General features: G+C 37.9%; 1 protein-coding gene across 7 annotated transcripts in view; it reads left to right on the top strand.

Annotated features, from left to right (window-relative positions):
* The window catches only part of SASH1 (SAM and SH3 domain containing 1), a 1,308,454-nt gene that overhangs the window by 30,928 nt on the left and 1,257,516 nt on the right, over nucleotides 1–20,010 (top strand). Inside the window, exon 2 of one of the 7 annotated variants that reach the window (XM_082250130.1) lies at nucleotides 9,133–9,490. The exons of 5 other annotated variants lie outside the window; for them this stretch is intronic. In XM_082250130.1, the coding sequence (XP_082106256.1) occupies nucleotides 9,133–9,141 (9 nt within the window). In that variant the 3' untranslated portion in view covers nucleotides 9,142–9,490. Of the gene's footprint in view, nucleotides 1–9,132; nucleotides 9,491–20,010 lie in introns of those variants that run through there. One more of the 7 variants, XM_082250131.1, reaches the window with a different exon arrangement.

Consider the following 20,010-nt stretch of genomic DNA (forward strand, 5'->3'; position numbering starts at 1 on the left):
CACATCTGCTAGAGATGTCAGTCTAAAGACAACTGTTTCTACTTTTGTGACAAGTTTTATAGTGATTGCCATTTAAAGCTTGGCTAATAATCCATCCATGTCCATCAGGGTAACTGTGACAACTCATGTATAATTAATGAGTTACAATTACTGTCAAAATTACCTGCATGGTTAAGTAATCTCTTGGGCAATAGACACAATTTTTTCCACTATGGGCTTTTTATATACATTATATTGTCAAATATATTGGGACGCCTGCCTTTACATGCACATGAGCTTTAATGGTATTATAGGGTTCAATATTGAGATGACCCACCATTTTCAGCTATAACAGCTTCAACTCTTCTGAGAAGAAGGTTTAGGAGTGTGTCTGTAGGAATGTTTGACCATTCTTCAAGAAGCGCATTGGTGAGCTCAGGCACTTATGTTGGGCAAGAAGGCCTGGCTCACAGTCTCTGCTCTTATGCATTCCAAAGGTGTTCTAATGGGTTGAGGTCAGGACTCTGTGCAGGCCAGTCAAGTTCCTCTACCCCAAACTAGCTCATCCTTATCTTTCTGGACCTTGTATTGTGCACTGGTGCGCAGTCATGTTAGAACAGAAAGGGCTATCCCCAAACTGTTCCCACAAAGTTGGGAGCATAAAATTGTCCAAAATGTCTTGGTATGCTGATGCCTTAAGAGTTCCCTTCACTGGAACTAAGAGGCCAAGCCCAACCCCTGAAAAATAAACCCCACACCATAATCCCCCTTGCACCAAATGATTTGGACCAGTGCACAAAGCAAGGTCCATAAAGACATGGATGAGTGAATTTGGGGTGGAGGAACTTGACTGGCCTGCACAGAGTCCTGACCTCAACCCGATAGAATGCCTTTGGGATAAATTATAGCAGAGACTGTGAGCCAGACTTTCTCGCCCAACATCAGTACCTGACCTCACAAATGCGCTTCTGGAAGAATGGTCAAACATTCCCATAAACACACTCCTAAACCTTGTGGACAGCCTTCCCGGAAGAGTTGAAGCTGTTATAGCTGCAAAGGGTGTGCCAACTCAATGTTAAAGCCTAAGGACTAAGACTGGGATGTCTTTAACCTCTTTCAGACTGCCCACCGCAGGCTGGCCACTCGGCAGCGGGGACTCCGATGCACGGGGCCTGGCGGCTCCGATTGCCGCCTGCCACCCGCGATCGCTCCTGGTTGAGAGAGAAGAACGGTCAGCTGTTGTAAACACAGCTGACCGTTCTTCACTCTGGAATGATCACAGAGCGCCTGTGATCCTTCTATATAGGATCACATGTCTCTGTGGTCATTTCAAAAGCCCAACCCCCATACAGTTAGAAACACTCCCCTAGGTACACATTTAACCCCTTGATCACTCACAGTGTTAGCCCCTTCCCTGCCAGTGTCATTTTTTAAGTATCAGTGCATATTTTTAGCACTGATTACTGTAGTAATATCACTGGTCTCCCCAAAAGTTTCAAAAATGTCAGTTAGGGGTCCGATCTGTAGAAAATTAAGAAAAAACAATATAGGGTGTACAATCATATTTTGATTGAATTTTATTAAAAATGACCTTTCCTTTTCAATCCGCAGCTGTTGTAATTTTCTGAAAATACAATGCAATATGGTTACCTGGAGCTGTTCTGTACAAACAGAATGTATACTGACCACACCCCAGAAACATCATTTCCTGCTTGTGTGATTGGCTCACCAATTTTCCCCACAGTTAGTCAGATTTCTGGCATCCCCTGCAACAAAAATGGATAGGAACACATCTAAATGGATGCAGGCCCAGCAGATTTCCTCTTTAGTGTCCTGCAGCTGCCACAGCTGATAGATAATTATGAAACCACTGCCATTAGACCCACTCAGCACATAGGCACAGAAGAGCACATAGGGATTTTTTTCAGAATAATAAAAGGTAGTAATCTGCAACAAAGTTTGGTATAATCCTTGCAATGTACAGAGATCACCAAGAGGGGTTTTTATTTTTTTTAACAAAAGTGGAGTTACTCTTTAAAGTTCATGTGCGTGCCAACACTTTTTACAATACAGTGTATATATATATATATATATATATATATATATATATATATATATATATATATATATATATTTTTTTTTTTTTAATAATATATTTGTCATTGATATTATCCCCTTCAAAGGGTTCAAGAAATTACGATTGTCTTCTTCCTCCACTCCCTATCAATACACATCACCTCCTTACCAATCCCCACATGGGCAGCAGTTAGCAAGGCACTGCACTTGGTCTTCGTATGCCATTGCATGTCAGAAAGTGACAGAGAGATATTTCATGACACACTTATCCCTGCTGGCAAATATTTTCTCTTTAAAGAGCCTTTGTAGGTGATATATTTCCCTTAAGAACTGCAAGGGGCATTTCTAGTTTTTTTTTTAATTGGCTACCAAAAACCGATGATTTCTAACTTGACACAAAGGATCATTGATCAAAATAGATGAAGCTAGCTATTTGCCAATTTATTATCGCAACCAGCATTGTCAGATTTGGCTAAATTTAAAGTTTTTTTTTTTTTTAAAGGGGATTGGTTCAGCTTAGATCCAACTGAAAAATAGCAAGTAAAAACGGGACCTTTCTACTGGTGGTCTGAAAGGAACAAGGGAGGCCCTAGCAGATTGACTCCTGCTAGACTGCTGTTCTTTAGAAAAGGTTTCTAGGAGCAAACATTTCTGTGAACTTCCCCAAATTGAGAGATTGCGTGTTGCCACAGAATAGCTAAATGTATAGGCAAGGCGACTCATGCCCCTTTGTATGAACCAGCGGAAGGGTTTCAAATATTGCGTGAAGCATAAAAATTCTTTAACCAGTTCTGGACCATAGGGATTTTGCCCCCTTAATGACCAGGCAATTTTTTGCGATTCGGCACTGCGTTACTTTATCGGAAAAGTGTGCAGTGGTTCGACAATGTACCGAAATAAAATTGATGTCCTTTTTTCCTCCTCCTGTGCGATTTTTATATTTTGCGCTATAAACAGAAAAAAAGCGACAATTCTGGAAAAAAAAACAATATTTTTCACATTCTGCTATATAACATCCCCCCCCAAAAAAGAAACTAAAATCAAAATTTTTCATCCTTTTAGGCCAATTTGTATTCTGCTACATTTTTTTGGTTAAAAAAAAAAATAGCAATAAGCGTATTTTAATTGATTTGTGTAAAAGTTATCACATTTACAAACTAGGGGAAAGATTGATGTCATTTTTATTTATTTATTTTTACTAGTAGAGGGATTTTTAGCGGGACTGCGACATTGTGGCAGACAGATCAGACCCCTGACATATTGTTGACGCTTTTGGGGGAACCAGTGACATTACTACAGTAATCAATGCTAAAAATATGTACTGTAATAATGACACTGGCAGGGAAGGGGTTAACCTAGGGGTGATAAAAGGGTAATTGTGAGCCTAGGGGAGTGTTTTCTAACTGTGGGGGAGGGACTTTTGAAATGATCATAGAGACCTGTGATTCTATATAGAAGGATTACAAGCGCTCTGTGATCATTTCAGACAGAAGAACGGTCAGCTGTGTTTACAACAGCTGATCGTACTTCTCTCTCAGCGGGGAGCGTTTACGGGTCATCACGCCTGATGGTCCCGTGGATCGGCATCCATGCTGCCTACTGGGGGCAGGAGTGCGCTCGCCCCCCAGCACCACTCCTGTGACCCTCATACCCCTACGTCGTCGCGCAGCCGAGTCAGCCTGCCGCAGTAAATCTGCGGCGGGCGGTCGGCAAATGCTTAAAGACCGGTTTGAATTGCTTATTGTATAGGAGGCCAAATTGTTAAAACAAATAGCTTTCCTTGTTTCTTGATTTTACCTTGATTGTTACAAAACCCTAAATGTTCTTCTCAGATATTATCATAATTCAAATCCATACCAGCAGATTGCAGGTGTCATGAAAGTGTGTAAATGATAAGTCAGTTGCACATATTATCTATTGGGAATGATTAGGAATGCACACAGTTAGCTTCATTTGCCAAATGATTCATATTTCATAGCATATGTTTCCAACCATATGAAATCTTGTGGCAATTTCTGAACCTATATTAACTGTTAGTCTATGTATTATTTTTTAAATACTTTTCTGTGTACTGCCAACTTTTCGTGTTTCAGGCAAATGTTTTACCGGAAGTTAATAAATAAGAAAGCAGAAATTGAGCGTGGCTTAAAATTTGGATTGTAAAACGAATGTGATAAAAGTGCCATCTCAAAGTTCCTGATTTATTGAAGGAGAAAACTGATGTATAGGCATTTCAGTACATATAAGAATATTATACATACTGTATAATGTATTACAAGCCTCTCTAAGAAGGGCGTGGCTACAGTCATGGAAGACCATGTAAACAGTAGAGGCCAAGTTGCACAAAGAGTTGCTCATTGTCCAAAAATGTACAGATTGCCTATAATAAATGAAAGTTTACTTTTATTATTCTATTTATTAGGCTGTTTAAATAATCAATTCTAATCACGAGTTAATCTGAGGCAGGCTTGAAAATGTACAGTCTATTGGCTTCACAAATGCTGGATAGTCCTCTTTATTTGGTATGGAGTTTTAGAGTATCATGCCAAACTTGCTTGCATATCAGTGCAATCACACAAAATGGTAAATCGTTAAAATATTAATAAAAATACACATCATCGTCATAATACAGATGCATTAATAATACAGCATTATAGTTAAAGTATAGATAACTGTGAAATATACAGTCATTATGGTAATTAAGGAGGGATATTATCACCATGTATGAATACATTAGTGGTTCAAACAGTAAGCTTGGTGCAAAGTTATTCATTTTAAGGCCATTACAAAGACCAAGGGGGACTCTCTACATCTGGAAGAAAAGATATTTACCGGAATCTATGGGCACAGCATACACTTTTATTTTATAACATTAGCATTGTAATAACAATACAAACAATATTTCTATTTGACAATCCAATGTAAGCTTACTTAAAAAAATCTCCTTCGTGTTGTGAGTGCTGCCAGTCTGCTAGTCTTTCCACAACTTCCTGGATTCCCTGCATGCTTTGCAGCTTCTCCTCTGCTGTTTACTTGCAATTTCTAAGGACTACATATCCCATGGTACCGTGCTGCCTTCAAGCAGTAATCCCTGTACTGACTCTGCCTCCTGGGATACCTCCTCTTAGCACCTATCTAGTTCAGAAGACAGGCTCTGTGAATTTTGACACAAAGCAGTGTCTACTCACAGGGCATAGTAAATACGTATCACAGAATTTTAAGGATGTAAATGTGTGGGGATCTCCATAAAGTAATTTTACAAACTTCAAGATTGTTCATATTATTAGGAGTAGAATAGAAATAATTGAAATAGACAGTAGAAATATATGAATATGGATATATATATATATGAATAATGAATATATGATTTTACATTTTGACCATAGATACGCTCTAACCTTCACATGTGAAAATGTGGAATAGACTCCCTAGAGAAATAGTTCCGGCCAGCTCAGTAAATTGTTTTAATATCAATGATTTTGAAAAACACCAGAGATTGTTTATCCAGGGAATATCTAATTGCCTTCAGAGGATCAGGAAGGAGTTTCTTCTCCACTGGAGCAAATTGGATCATGCTTTGTAGGGTTTTTTTTGCCTTCCTCTGGGTTAACTGTAGAAGTTTTTTATTTTAATTTCTTATGTTGGTTGAACAAGGTGGTTTTGTGTTTTTTTTTTCAACTATGTAACTACAAACAGTGTAATATTGTCATCCCGATGTTTCTATAAAAAGTTTTGAGCTTTTGTAATTTATTTGGACTGCTGTAAAAAAAAATAAAAAATCCTGGCCCCAGGAACAAGAAGAACACAACATTTTGTCTCATCTATTAGATTTCTTTGAAAGCATTTAGCACATTTACATTTTCATATCCTGAAATGCTTCAGGCATTATTAGCCACAATGACTTTGTATAAAGTTTGGAAAACTGGTCTACGTGACCTTCAAAAGGCCAATTGAGCTCCACCTACATTGGGACATTGTCAGTTTTGCAGAAAGTAGTAGAAAAGATCTCAAAGGTTCACTGGGATACTTTGCACTGCACTTGGCAAAACAGCCAAGAACAAATCTATACACCAAAACTGCTGCTTTTAGGGTTCAATCATACCAAGCAGTTAGAGGGGGATGGATTCTACTGTACTGAAGGCATCCTTATACAGACAAGGCACAGATGGGCTCTTAAACACCCACTGGCACCTGCATATTCTAAGGGTCCATTCACACTAGCTCGACTTGTCATGCGACTTGGTCGCCTGACAAGTCGCGGTCGCTCGCTCGCCATTGAATAGTACAGGACCCGTTCTAATAGGAGCGACACAAGTCGCTCCGACTTAGAAAAAGGGTCCTGTACTACTTTGGGGCGACCTGGAGGCGACTTGCATTGACTTCAGTTATATGAAGTCCCTGCAAGTCGCGCCAAGGTCGCGGTGCACCGCTACTTCACAGGTCACCCCAGCAAGTCGTGTCGCGCCAGTCTGAATGGGCGCTTACACTCCTCTTATTTATAACATTGTATGATTATTTGTGTACGTATGTTATGCTCTCTATATTCCAGATAAAATATGTATATATGGGAGATGTTGATGGGTTATTAAACAAATTTGAAATACAGTACTTTAATTACAATTCAGTTTCAGGGAATTCAGTTTTGCCCATAGGACCATGGTCTCATTTCCTTGTAACTACACGCCTCTATGCCTCATGGTTCTAAAAACTGCAAGTAGAATACATAAATATGTTCTATATGTGCTAAAAGTGAACTACCTTATATGTTTTATTCCCTAGAGACACTGGTATGTAAATAGAAGACGTACGTTAGGAGAATAAAACAAAGAAGGCCACCACATAAAATCTTGCTGCCCTATGTAACCTTTCCTACATACCCTTCACAGGCTGAATACACATTCTGAACTTGTGACCTTATCTGGCAATGGTTGTCAGTATAATGCCAATAGTTATTAGGAGCCCTGGTAGAAACAGATGTTCTCCCTAGTGTGCACTTCCCTGATGTGAATGTATTGAGATTTTAACATAAAGTGAACAAGATTCATGTAATACAATCCTGCATGGTACTCAGCTCTCTCAGCAGATTGCAATGGCTTATACGGCATTCTCCTTCTCTTTCGGAAGGGTTGATTTACTAAAGGGAAAGAGACTGTTCCCATAGAAAAATGTATGTTTGCTTAGTGAACACGGTAAAACTGTTCACTTTGGGTATCCAATCTTGTGCAAGGGAAATGGAAAAAAAAAAAAAACTGGATTTGAGCTTGCACATGGTTGGATCATTGAAGCGAACAAATTTCTACCTCATTCACTAAACTAGGTGAGCATTTGCTTTTCTAAGTGAACAGTTGCTACTCCTTTAGTAAATGAGCTCCATTGACTTTGTTACGGTAAAGGTAACAGAATGCAATTTCAGTGAATGACAGGTGTAGAAATCAGTGTAAAGACCCTGTAAACAGTAAAGATTTTGAAAGTGTGTTAAAATAGGATGTGTTACTACTGTTTACCTTAATATACACAAGCTATAAAATAACTAAGGGATTTGCGTATGTGAGTACAAAATGGAAAGTTGAATGTATTATATATTTTATACATTTAGACTTTAGCATGCCTAATAATATAAAATGTTAACAAAATATTGCCTATAATTCTTCATATAAAGCAGTAATGTAATATTTTTTCAGCATTTTTATAATCAATTAAATTCCAAGTTGTAGGCAAATCACATTACATTATTTATGAACAGAAGGGTGTTGCGTGTAAATGGGGATCTATTTGAAACATTTACCCTTTTAGTGTTCCCAAGAATACTAAAAGGCCAATTTTTTTGTACTAGTCAACACAACTGTAGGGACATGAGTTTTAAACTGTCCCTATAGAAAAAAATATCTGACTATAAAGGATTATGACTTTTGAACAGGTATTTAAATGTTTGGTCATTGTAATTTACAACAACAGCTAAAGGTCAACGCATTGGAGGGTCGGTTATTAATCAATGTAACAACCAGCTTGTCATAGGATCCTTGATGGACTCACAATAATCAGTAATGTTAACATTTTCAATTCACTCCCATTAGCTCTCTGCCTTTTAAATTGTCCAAAACCTTGGGACTTGGGTGCTGGCCAATTGGGGTTGCTAATATTTCTTTATTTTTAAAGCACCAATGCTTCATTCATCAATTCATGTTTAGTAATAAAAATTGTCCCTTAAAGATGACTAGGTTGAATGATTGTGAAAAAAAAGACACAATCACTGAAATATTTATCTTTGTTAAAATAAATGCTTGCAATAAGTCCTTAACCCTATTGTCTCTTTCAAATGGCTACTCTTTAGAGAGCAATGACCAATTAGCTGAACAGTCAATGACTCTACACAAACTCTGATCCACATTTTGGCAAATACTGCATGACAAATACCAAAATGATCATGTGATTGCAGTGCTTGTGATACTGTTTTCACATATATATTTAACATATTAATAAGAGTTTACATCTGCTTTAGGCTTAAAGTTATATGTAAAGACCTGTCAGACGAGACTGTGCTGCAGGTAACCATATTCCCTGTTACAGAATGCTATCTGGTTACAGTTCATGTAATGCACACAAATATCCTAACTCAATGGGGTTGATTTACTAAAGAAGCGAAAGATTTTCACCTTTCAAAGAAATGTTCACATTGTGACACTAAGTGAACATCCACTTTGCAAAATAAAATGTAATTAAACTAATGAAAGAATAGACGTTATGCTGACTTCAATCATCCAATCACATAAGAGCCAAAATCAGTTTTTTTTCTATTCCTTACATTAGATTTGGTATCCTTTGCAAAGTGAATTTTCACTTTGCTTCAACTCATTCACTAAGCTAAGTAAAAATTCAGTTTGTAAACCGAAAATTAATTTTTAAAAGGAAGAAGCTCCTTTAGTAAATCAACCATAATGCTTGCAAATAGATTTTTGTAAAAATACACAGTATGTTCACCTTATCACCAAATAGGAGTATCAGTTTTCCAACAGATAATACAGATTAACTTCTAGATGCAATTATTACAACTCTGTTCTCTTTTATTTATTTCTTTAGCAGTTTTAAAGAATACATGGTTCCATTCCAAGGATTCAACACACAGAGTATCTGATTTGATGAAAGAAACTGATGTGAGACAGACGTTCAAGACCCAGGATCCTTTGCTCTGACCATTGTGGTTTATTATGCAGAAGAAGATCAAATGCAATTTAAATTAAAGTTTTATTTAATAAACCTTTACTGGGCATGGTCTGAGAAACACATTCTAAAATTATAGCTACATTAAATGTTGCATTATTACTTTCCTGTGCATTGCATATTCTATTTCCTATATCTGAAGATTAATAAAATACAGCCTTTAAAATTTGAATGCATTAGGTTAAAACATTTTCTAATGGACTGAAGTATACAAATGTGTTTTCAAAAAAACAATTTGAATACATTTTACACATAGATTTATAAAAAAAAATTCAATAACACATATTATGTAATAACAATGTGTACTTTACTGCAAACATGTATTCTTTTAATTAACTGTAATTGAAAAAGCAAATAGAAAAGTTGGTGTCTGAGTGTAGGGTCACGTGACTTTTTCAGCAGCAAATCCTTTTGCTTATATATAACATAAAATATTGCATTAGGGCAGCCTATTAAAAAAAAATGGGGTGCTGGGGGACCAAAATGTCCCAAAAATCTAAAATGCATCAAAACGCACCATGGTGCACTGCACTGCATGTCATGGTTTACCGCAACACATGGGATTTGCTTTACTGTGTTAGGGTTCCATTTAAAATGAATGGCATTATGATGCAGCAACGTATGCAAAAAGATGTAAATGGACCTTTAGTGTGTGATGCATCTTGCATACACTTAGTATGGGAGGCATTAGAAAATTGTCAGAAGATGACAACTCTTTTGTCTGAATTTATATAGACTTCCACAGGGAAAAAAAGTATTGGTCATTTATAAAATGTAGTGAATTTTCAAATAGCACCACCAACTTCAATGCAATATAAATATATTTAGACATTCAAATAAATATCAGTTAAACAAAATGAATCAATGTCTGTGTATTTTAGTAAATTCCACAATAAACAGATGTGTTCCAAAAGAAAACATCCCTCCTTTCAAAAAAATTTGTAAGTGAAATTGATGTAGAGTGAGATTGTGTAGAGGGAAGGTGGTGATCTCACACAAGTACATGTTCAAGATTTTTGAAGACAAATTTGAAAACAGAAACGTTTTATTTTGGAATACATCTCTTGTGGAACTCACTGGTATAAATAGACTTTTAGTATAAATAGGCTTTTTTCATTTTTTGCAACTGATATTTTAATTTTTGGCTGCACAGGAGGTGTGGTGTTAGTTGTTTGGGGGAGAGTTTAGTCACGTTTAATGATTTATTCATTTATTGTTTATTTGAATAGATTATTATATTCCAACTTATAACGCACACATATAAATCATTTACAAATTTGCTGACATGAAAGTTTTCTTCTGACTGTACCCTAATGGTTACTTAAATGAAGAATTACTTTTACTGAGAATCAGCTTTTCAAGAATCCATCACAACAATCCATAACCAAAAGATTTTCCCAATTTTCTTATTGGGATGGAAGGCAGACAGTTTAAATGCCATACTCTACCACATCTCCTCTGTGTTTTTTGGAGAACAAGGTCAAAAAATCTCATAACTATTCTATTCTAGCAAGGAAATTATATTGTGGTTGTCATGGAGAATTCCAGGAAAACAATTTACTGATCAGATTAAGTCTTCATTTGCAGTCTATTCCCCAGGAAAACCCAAAAACTAATGTTTAGAAGAAAAAGTACAGGGAAAACAAGACAGAAGGTATATTATAAAATTACATTTGCAGAGGTGAGATACTTTTATACTATATGTAATCACAACATTGTCCAGAGGTAGTTAAAAAAGTGCTGACACAAGATTATTTCTCCTTCGTTGTCCCAAAAGAGATATGAAAAGAAGTTACTGTACTTTAAAAATAAATAATTAATATTTAAAAATAAACTGAACCAACTCCTGCCACAAAATGTCTCATTTTTTTAAAGCTGAAACAAGAAGCTCCCTGCAAAGCAAACAGTTACTACTAACCTACCCCACTGCCCACACCTTCAAACTCCTCTGCCATTAAAAGAGAATCTGTCTGAAATATATGGCCCAACGCTAAATATTGTTGTTCCTTCTGTAGGACCTACATCACCACTGTATCCTGTAGAAAATGATAAAGGAAATCCCAGCACATAGAGGGAGGATGGCAGAATCCAACTATTTTGAAAGTGTTAAATATAGACTATCTTTCAGCAAAATTCTCTATTCAATGCAGAAATGCTAGCTGGCGTAGGCAGCTGGAAGGGACTTGTTGCAATTTTCAAAGGCCATGATAGGGTTGCTCTAAAGGAGGGCTTGGCAAAATTTCTTTGTCAAAATTTTAGACCAATAATCTATCTAGAAACTAAGAAAACAAGTGTAAACCATATGATGTCTATATGGGCTGTCGCTGCTAAACAAAAAGTAGGGGTGCACACAGTGCCTGATAGTCATATAGCTGCCCCAAGAGCTCCTTTAGCCCCTATACAGGGTATAAAGAGAATAGAGACCCCATGCCCCTCCAACGCACACACTAAGGCCCAGCTAAGCTGGATAACTATTCTAAAAAAATGTATCCACATCCTATCTCTTGAGGCAAGGAGATTTTGGGGACTCCTACTAGGGTAAAGTATTTAAAACTTGAACTCTTAAACTTAGTTTCCTGACCCAATAGCTTGTGCGTAATATCTTTTTTTATGAGTTGCCATGGAAGATGAACTGGACATTATTTTTTTCCCAATAAAAATCTACAAGATGTCAATTTTGTTTCTTACTTTTACATTACTTACTTTTACTTTTGTTCATTGACTCCTTGTTATCACAGCGTACAGATGTTTGCTGCTCTGACATCTGCCATAACAAGCCCAACATTTCATTCCACATTTCTTGCAGTGCTGCAAATCAAAACTAGTATCATGGCTTATTGGCTAAATAACTAAAGTCCCCGGTCCTCTTTTAATGATATGGTCCCAAGCTCTTCTGGGTTCCATCTTCCTTCAGAATCTCTTTCTGGGTTTTAGAAGTATCTTTTATCGGTAAAGGTGTCTGCTATTTAGAATAGACTGAGTGGAGAAAGGAGAACTGGAAGATAAGCAGAACTTTGAAATCATAGCAATGAAGGCATTGATGCAAAAAATCATTAGACTCCAATCATTCGATTCAATTTCAAGTGTAGATGACTTTTGGTTAATAGCTGACAATGAAAAAAATGTTTTATGCATAGGGTGTTTAGTATTGAAAATTTTTGGTCTTGTATTGTATTAATTGCAATAAATGAATCTTCATTCCATTCCAGCTTCATGTTTTGTTTTTGTTTTCTTTACTTCCCATAGCTATATGTTTCAGTTGTCATATTCTGAACAGTAAAAGTTACCAATGCATGCACTTACCTGAAATACAGCCTCTTGGCAAACTTCATTGTGTGGCTTGCCCATCGTTTCGCTCACCACACAGGCACACTTATGTACCTGGCCCTCGAGCGCATACACAGATAAATCACCATTCTCTTTACTGGAAGTTCAACTAAAAATGAATAAGCTGCATAGGGCTTTCCACTAAGGAAATGGATGACTGCCTTTGCAGGGTTGGGTAGTGAAGGTCACCAGGAGGTTTTGTAGGTAGGTATACTTTATCACAAATATGTTGATGGAAGTCGGCCTGAAAAGGAGAATCACACCAAAAGTGTGAATACTTTAAGTTAAGTTTGACTTATTTTATTTTGACACTTTTTTTGCTACATTCAGGATTAGGAATAAGCAAAGAAAAATTGGTAAATTATCATGAGTTACAGTTATCAACAGCACATCCATTTTCAACATAAACCACATTACTGGTTTAAAAACTATAAAGCTCGATCTATAAAGTGAAGGTGAATAAAAGACAAAACTGCACTTGTGACAATAAATATGCAATGTGTTTAACATAAAAAGTTGATTGTGAGCACTTTGGGACTCCCCAGGTTTAGGTGCACATTATATATACCGTATATAAACACTCCATCAGTTTGCCTCTTTATGTGCCATCAAAATATATACACTACATAGTGTATTAATTTTATTAATAATTTTTTATTAATTTTTACTTTTTAAAGTAAAAATTAGCAATTTCATCTATGTTCTGTATTTGTTCAGTTCTGTGTATTGCCTTTTTGATAAAATGTTATGGAATTTCTGCTTTAAAAGCTTTACCAGATAGTAGGAGGAGTTGGACCAGGAAGTTTGTAAGATTAATAAAGATGGTGAACTGTTAACAGTGTGTCTGAACTGCTGAGACACAATAATCTATTTGCCATCATAACAGGTTTCTTCAAAATGAGTATTCCCAAAACAGTACAATGTAGACATTTCTTTACAGATGAAGGTATTGAAATACAGATATACTGCATAGATATATAGATAAGTTAGAATAATGCTTTGTGTAGTCTGTACATTGGTATAGCCAATTTCAAATGTTAATGTTTAAACCCAAGTTAAAAGTTGAATTAATAATCACTTGCCGACCAGCCGCCACCTATATACGGCGGCAGATTGGCAGGCTCCTGCGAATCGCCGTACCTGTATGCGCCCACTTGCCAGCAGGGAAGCCGGTCCACCGGTCCGGTGGCTGCAATTTCTGCCAGGCACCCGTGAAGAGAGAATGGTGGTCTGCTGTTGTAAACACAGCAGACCGTTGTTCTCTCAGGAATCAAGGCAGAGCTGTGGTCCTTCAATTTAGGAACACAGGTCTCTGTGTTGATTTCACAAGCCCATCCCCCCTACAGTTAGAAAACACCCCCGAGGCTCACATTCAACTCTTTCATCGCTCCTGGGTTAACCCCTCCCCTGCCAGTGTCATTATTACAGTAACAGTGCATATTTTTAGCAATGATTACTGTAATAATGTCACTGATCCCCCCAAAAGTGTCAAAAATGGCAGTTAGACGTCTGATTTGTCTGCCTCATTGTCGCAGTCCCGCTAAAAATCACTGATCGCCGCCATTACTGGTAAAAGAATAAATAAATAAATAAAAATTACATAAATCTTTCCCCTAGTTTATAGATGCGATAACCTTTGCGCAAACCAATCAAAATACACTTATTGGGATTTTCTTCACCAAAAATATGTAGCAGAATACAAATTGGCCTAAAATGATGAAAACATTTGATTTTTAATATTTTTTTGGGGGGATGGTATATAGCAGAAAGTGAAACATATTGTTTTTTTTTTTCCAGAATTGTCGCTCTTTTTTTGTTTATAGCGCAAAAAATAAAAATCGCAGAGGTGATAAAATACCACCAAAAAAAAAAGCTCTATTTGTGGGGAAAAAAGAACATCAATTTTATTTGGGTACAGAGTTGCATGTCCGCGCAATTCCCTGCTGAATCACAAAAAATGGCCTGGTCATAAGGGGGAAAATCTTCCGGTCCAGAAGTGGTTAACAGAATATTTGGGCTAACAGAGAGATTAACTGCTTGCTGACCGCCTCACGTATGACTACAGTGGCAGAGTGGCTCTCCTGTGCCGGATCACGTATCTAGTACGTGATCCAGCCCTTCCTGGCCTTGCTCACGTGCCGCTGGTTCACTTGCTGTGCTGTGATTGCCGGACAATGATTGACCACCAGCATGCACTGATTGGATAAGAGGATGACAGGACAGAGCTTTGTGAATGTAAACAATATAGAGCTCTGTCCTGTCAGCGGGGATATGCCGTTTTTTGTTTCTCTGCAAAGCAGTAAATAAAAACCGGCACATCTTTTAGTAACATCACCTCACAGTAAACACACACCAAGCACTGTTAGGCACACATTTAACCCTTTGATCACCCCAGATGTTAACCACTTCCCAGCCAGTGTCATTAGTACAGTGACAGTGCATATTTTTAGCCCTGATCACTGTGTTAGTGTCACTGGTTCCCATAAAGTGTCAGTCAATGTCAGACTGTCGCCATACTTTCCCAGTCCCTCTATAAGTCACTGATCCCTGCCATTACTGGTATAAAAAAATAAAATAAACAACAATTCCATTATATACTGTATACCAACGTTTGTAGATGCTATATCAGTTTTGCCAACCAATCAATATATGCTTATTGGAATTTTTTACCAGAAATATGTAGCAGAATACATATTGGCCTAAATTTATAAAGAGATTTGTTTTTTTTTAAACCCAGTGGTGATCAAATACGACCAAAAGAAAGCTCTAATTGTGTAAAAAAAATATAAAAGATAAAACTTTATTAAATAAAAAAAAAAAGATAAAAATGTATTTACAGTATTACTTGACCACTTACTCGTCAGTTAAAGTAACGCAGTGAGAAAAAGCAAGGAATGGCCTGGTCATTAATGGGGGGGGGGGGGATCTTCCCGAGGTCAAGTGGTTAATGTAGTATTAAACCCACAACACAAAGGGGCAATTAGGCTCCATACACACTGGGCTTCAAAGAAATGCCAGTTACCTTGGCAGAAGAAAACACTCATATAGAGCGTTTTTGTACACAGTTTAGGCAAGTTTAGTAGAGTTTAGCGGTTTTTCTGCCAGAAAGCTCCCATCAGAAATGCAAACCAGAAGGGTTTTTTTCCTGCCTCTAAATGCTGAGCTCAAAATATGCATTTAATTGTCCTAATGTGCATTGACATATAGGATAAAATTGAACTGCTTCTGCAGGCAGAACACAAAACTCAACTCAACAGCTCAGCAGGGAAGATTGCTGTACTAACGTTGGATCGTTAGTACAGTGGCTCCAGCCGGAGCTGTCAGTTTTTAGGGTGTACCAGGCTTTAGAGAGTTGAGACAAACTATTTATCGCTGATGGGGTGCTTACAATAGTCAATTTTATTCGTTGCTGTAAAACCTTTATCACAAAAGGAAAAAAACTGTTCTCTGTAACTGCTTATAAAGTGCAGTTCAGTTAGTCAAGCTCATCTAAATCTTTAAGTCTAATGCCTGATACACACGGTTAGTTTTCTTGCTGTCCACTGTGCTATTGTGTTTTGATGGGGGACTGCCCCCAAGAACACACTGGTCCGAGTTTGCAGCCATTGGCTGCAAGCTCTGTTTCGGGTGCCGATCGGCTGCTGGTCTTCCAGCATGCTCGTTCTACAAAAGCCGTTCGTGAGATCAACTTCTGTTGGACAAGGACCTATACACATGTGCTAAATATTGACACGTTTCTACCGGCTGATTTCAGCCGATATTCAACCAATGTGTATGGGGCTTTGCAGTACCCTCTCCTCAGACTGACAATGCTGACCACCTAATGCAGGAAGTGTGTTACTGGCCTGATCACTAGGTGAAATAAAGGAAAAATGGACACAACCAAGAAAACTAATGTAGCAATCACATCTAAAGATTGGTAAGCTGTAATATATTACATTTTTGTTTTTGGGTTTATTATCAGTACACATTTGTATAATCCTTAGAGGTAAACCTTGCATGAAAAGATAATAAACATGTAATTAGTTTACAGTATAGAAATGTGCACTTACTTTAAAGTAGAATTCTGCGATTTATTTATATAATACTAAATCAGCTCCCGCCCCTCTTCTAACACCTATATTAAGTACTCAGGCCAGTCACATGATCTCCCCCGTGTTATCCAGTATTGGGTAGAGGAGGAGAGGAGACAGTGCTCTGACAAGAAATGGAATGTCTGAGTGGTGGGCTTACTATGGGTCAACCATTGTCGATGCCACCTCCTCTCCCACTGCCACTGTTATCTGACAAGGGGAGCCGATCACGGGACTGGACTGGACAGGAAATAAGTACGTATATGCATCCTTCTTCCACAGGTAGTTATTAAAGATTTTGTGTTTGAAGGGGATGGGAGCAGTTTTAGGATTAGTTAGATCACTCTTGGAATTCTACTTTAAAAGTATTGTATAGTGGAGTTTGTGCATAGTTTCTTCTAGGCTGAAAGATAACAAAATATGAATTCTTCTGCATCCAGCAGGTAGAGTTTAAAGATTCTTTTTATGCGTTTTCCTTTGTCTCCTTTGCCCCCTTGTTGCGAAAAGTATGTTATTTACAGAGCTTAATAGCTCAAGCTGAAATGTACAAATGACCCTGCCATCAAAAAGGAAGCCCTATAGGGGAAGGTCATCTATACTTACCTTTCTGGCTGCCTGTGTCTTGAAACACCACCACTTTATTGATATTCAGCTGCTATAGGTATTTGACCCTACTGGGTGAGTTGATTACCTGTTCCTCCTGCCACACAGTGGTTCCTTCTGCCAGCTCATACATCCTGCAGTGATGTACAAGACAATGGGAGGAAATACAGGGTGCAGTGGGGGGGGGGGGGGGTCAGGGGAGCTGCTATTCATACACTCAGAAGTGTGAAATAGCTCAAGTGGCCAGGGAACTGGGAAGCAGCAACTCCCTCTCTGAACAACTGCATTCAACGTTTCAATGGAAAAAAAAATTTTTTTGAACATTTGGTGCTGCCTGCCACTACATACAATTCAGTGGCTGTTGATAACTGAAACAAATACAAGGTGCATTTTATGTTTTGGAGCGCAGAGATTACAGCACAATCTTGGAACAAATTTGTTTTTTTGTTCACATTTTTTCATCCCCATTTCTATGGTCGTATATTCATAAGGGAAGTAAGACCTAAGAATACTGTTTAAATATTTGATTTCCTGAACTATTTATGAACACTCTAAAGAGAACCAAATGTCACATATATTTTTTTATGGTGGATACATACATGCAAAGTAAAAAGTAAGTGCAACTCATATATTTATTACTTCTTACAGAGATCACAGTGCTCCCACTGACAATGCTTTCATCTGCTTTTTTTCTTGTTCAAAGATTTTATTAACAAGATATAAAGGAGACACATAAAGAGTATTAGCATATATGAATTAGCCCCCTGAAAAGGGAGTCTTAAAAAAATGAACAAAAATACAACAAGTAGACTGGATCGCAGCCCACAAAGATGAATAGGGAAAAACAATGGTAGTACATGTAAATGTGTAACAGTTGCATAGTAACATGGTTCCTGAGGCTAGGATATACAACAGGAGCCTACCAAGGTTGAAGAAGAGAGAATCCTCAGGGCTGTAATATCAGTGGATGATAACATGAAACTCAGCATACGAGGGGCTTCAAACAATATATGAGGTAAAGAGAAGATGCTGGAAACCAGAGGGTGCAGGAGGATAGAAATGAGAGGGGGTAATATGCATGTCTTAAGACTTTAATTCCTAAAGAATCAAGTGTGGCTGGGATCGGAGCAGATCATGTTTCTTAAAATAAGTTATCCAAAATCAGGGGAGCTACTATGTATTAGATCGGATAAAAGAGGAGAGAAGGTAGAGGGGAAGCAAGGTGGGGAAGCTGGGTAGAAAGAAAAAAAGGAAGGGAAATAAGTCCAGAAAGCCAGAGGTTGGGGATAGTATAAGAAGAAATAACAGAAAGCATACACTTGGAGGGGGAGATCAAAGAGAAGAACTAGGTCCGGGGGGGGGGATCAAAGACCCACAACAGGGTGGTTCTTCTGATATCATGTACATGGGGGCTCAAGGAGACAATAAAAATTCATCATAATGTGAGGGGGAGTAGCGACCTTCCCAGGGCTTCCACAAGCGTTCATATTTTTTGGTTCTGTCCAAGAAGACTGCTTCTGTTTTGACATGGATCATGGCTCTGATGAACCTGTTTTTTTGTCTCTACAATATTAAGATGGGGATTTTTCAAGGCCTTGGCGATAGTTTGCTTTGCCGTGGTGGTAACTTGCAGGAAGAGTTTAAATTGTAGGCGAGTCACTTCCAAAGGTTTTTGTTGAGTAAGGCCATGGCTGGGTTAAGGTCTAATGAGCTGTTAAACAGCGTAGAGAGGACATGGAAAATTTCAGTCCAAAATGCTTTGGCCAGTGGGCAGGTCCACCAAATGTGGTGATGGGGGCCTGCTTCCATGCAGCTACGAAAGAAGTAGGGGGGATACGGGACCAGGTATTTGGAGATCTGAGGAAAGGGGTGAGGTACCAGCGCATGAGGACTTTGTAGGTCGTCTCTAGTGCCACAATATTTTGTGAGGCCAATTTGGTAGCTTCCTATATATCTGACCAGTCTTTGCGTCTAGTTGGAGCCCCAGATCTCTCTCCCATTTAACTGCATATTGAAGTGAAGTATGGGGTGGAGGGTCTAGCAGTTGAGCATAGAAGGGGGAGATTAGACCACAACATGAGCGCTTAAATTCTGACATAGCAGGCAAAGACTTGTCTCTACGGAGGCAGGGGGTGAAGAAATGTTTAATTTGGAAGTAACGGAAAAGTTCCATATCCGGGAGACTGCAAGATTCGCACAGGGATGTGAATGACTTAAATGTGTCAGGTGTACTGTATATGCTCGAATAAGGTTAGATGAGCACCACCTATTGAATGATGTGGGGGAACTGCTTTTTTCCATTTTTAATGGATGAAACTATTATGGTTTAGGCATCATCCAGAATCAGTGTTAAGCCCCAGACTGTAAGCTTTGCCTCTAGTAAATTTAGGCATTACCGTGCTATTTAAAATTTTCCTGCTGCTGGCCTCTTTTAAACTGTTGTGTCACCTGAGGTATTCTAATTTCACTAGTAAAACACCATCCTGCGCTCTTTTTCTCTAGTACATTTCAGCCAATTAAGTAAAGCACAAACAAAAATACATGGTAAGACCACACACATTATATACAATTGCTAGTATTCTAAATGTAATGTTTCATTGTAACAAAATGTTGATGGTGTAGCTGTTATCCGATATCAGTTATACATGCTGTTTGCGTTAAATAAAGTATATGCAACATCTGGGAAGGTTTTACCTATAATGTGCTAGATGTTGACTAGATTTGCTATCACAGT

The sequence above is a fragment of the Pelophylax lessonae genome (genome assembly GCF_965119305.1).
Source record: "Pelophylax lessonae genome assembly, chromosome: 3".
Lineage (NCBI taxonomy): Eukaryota > Metazoa > Chordata > Amphibia > Anura > Ranidae > Pelophylax > Pelophylax lessonae.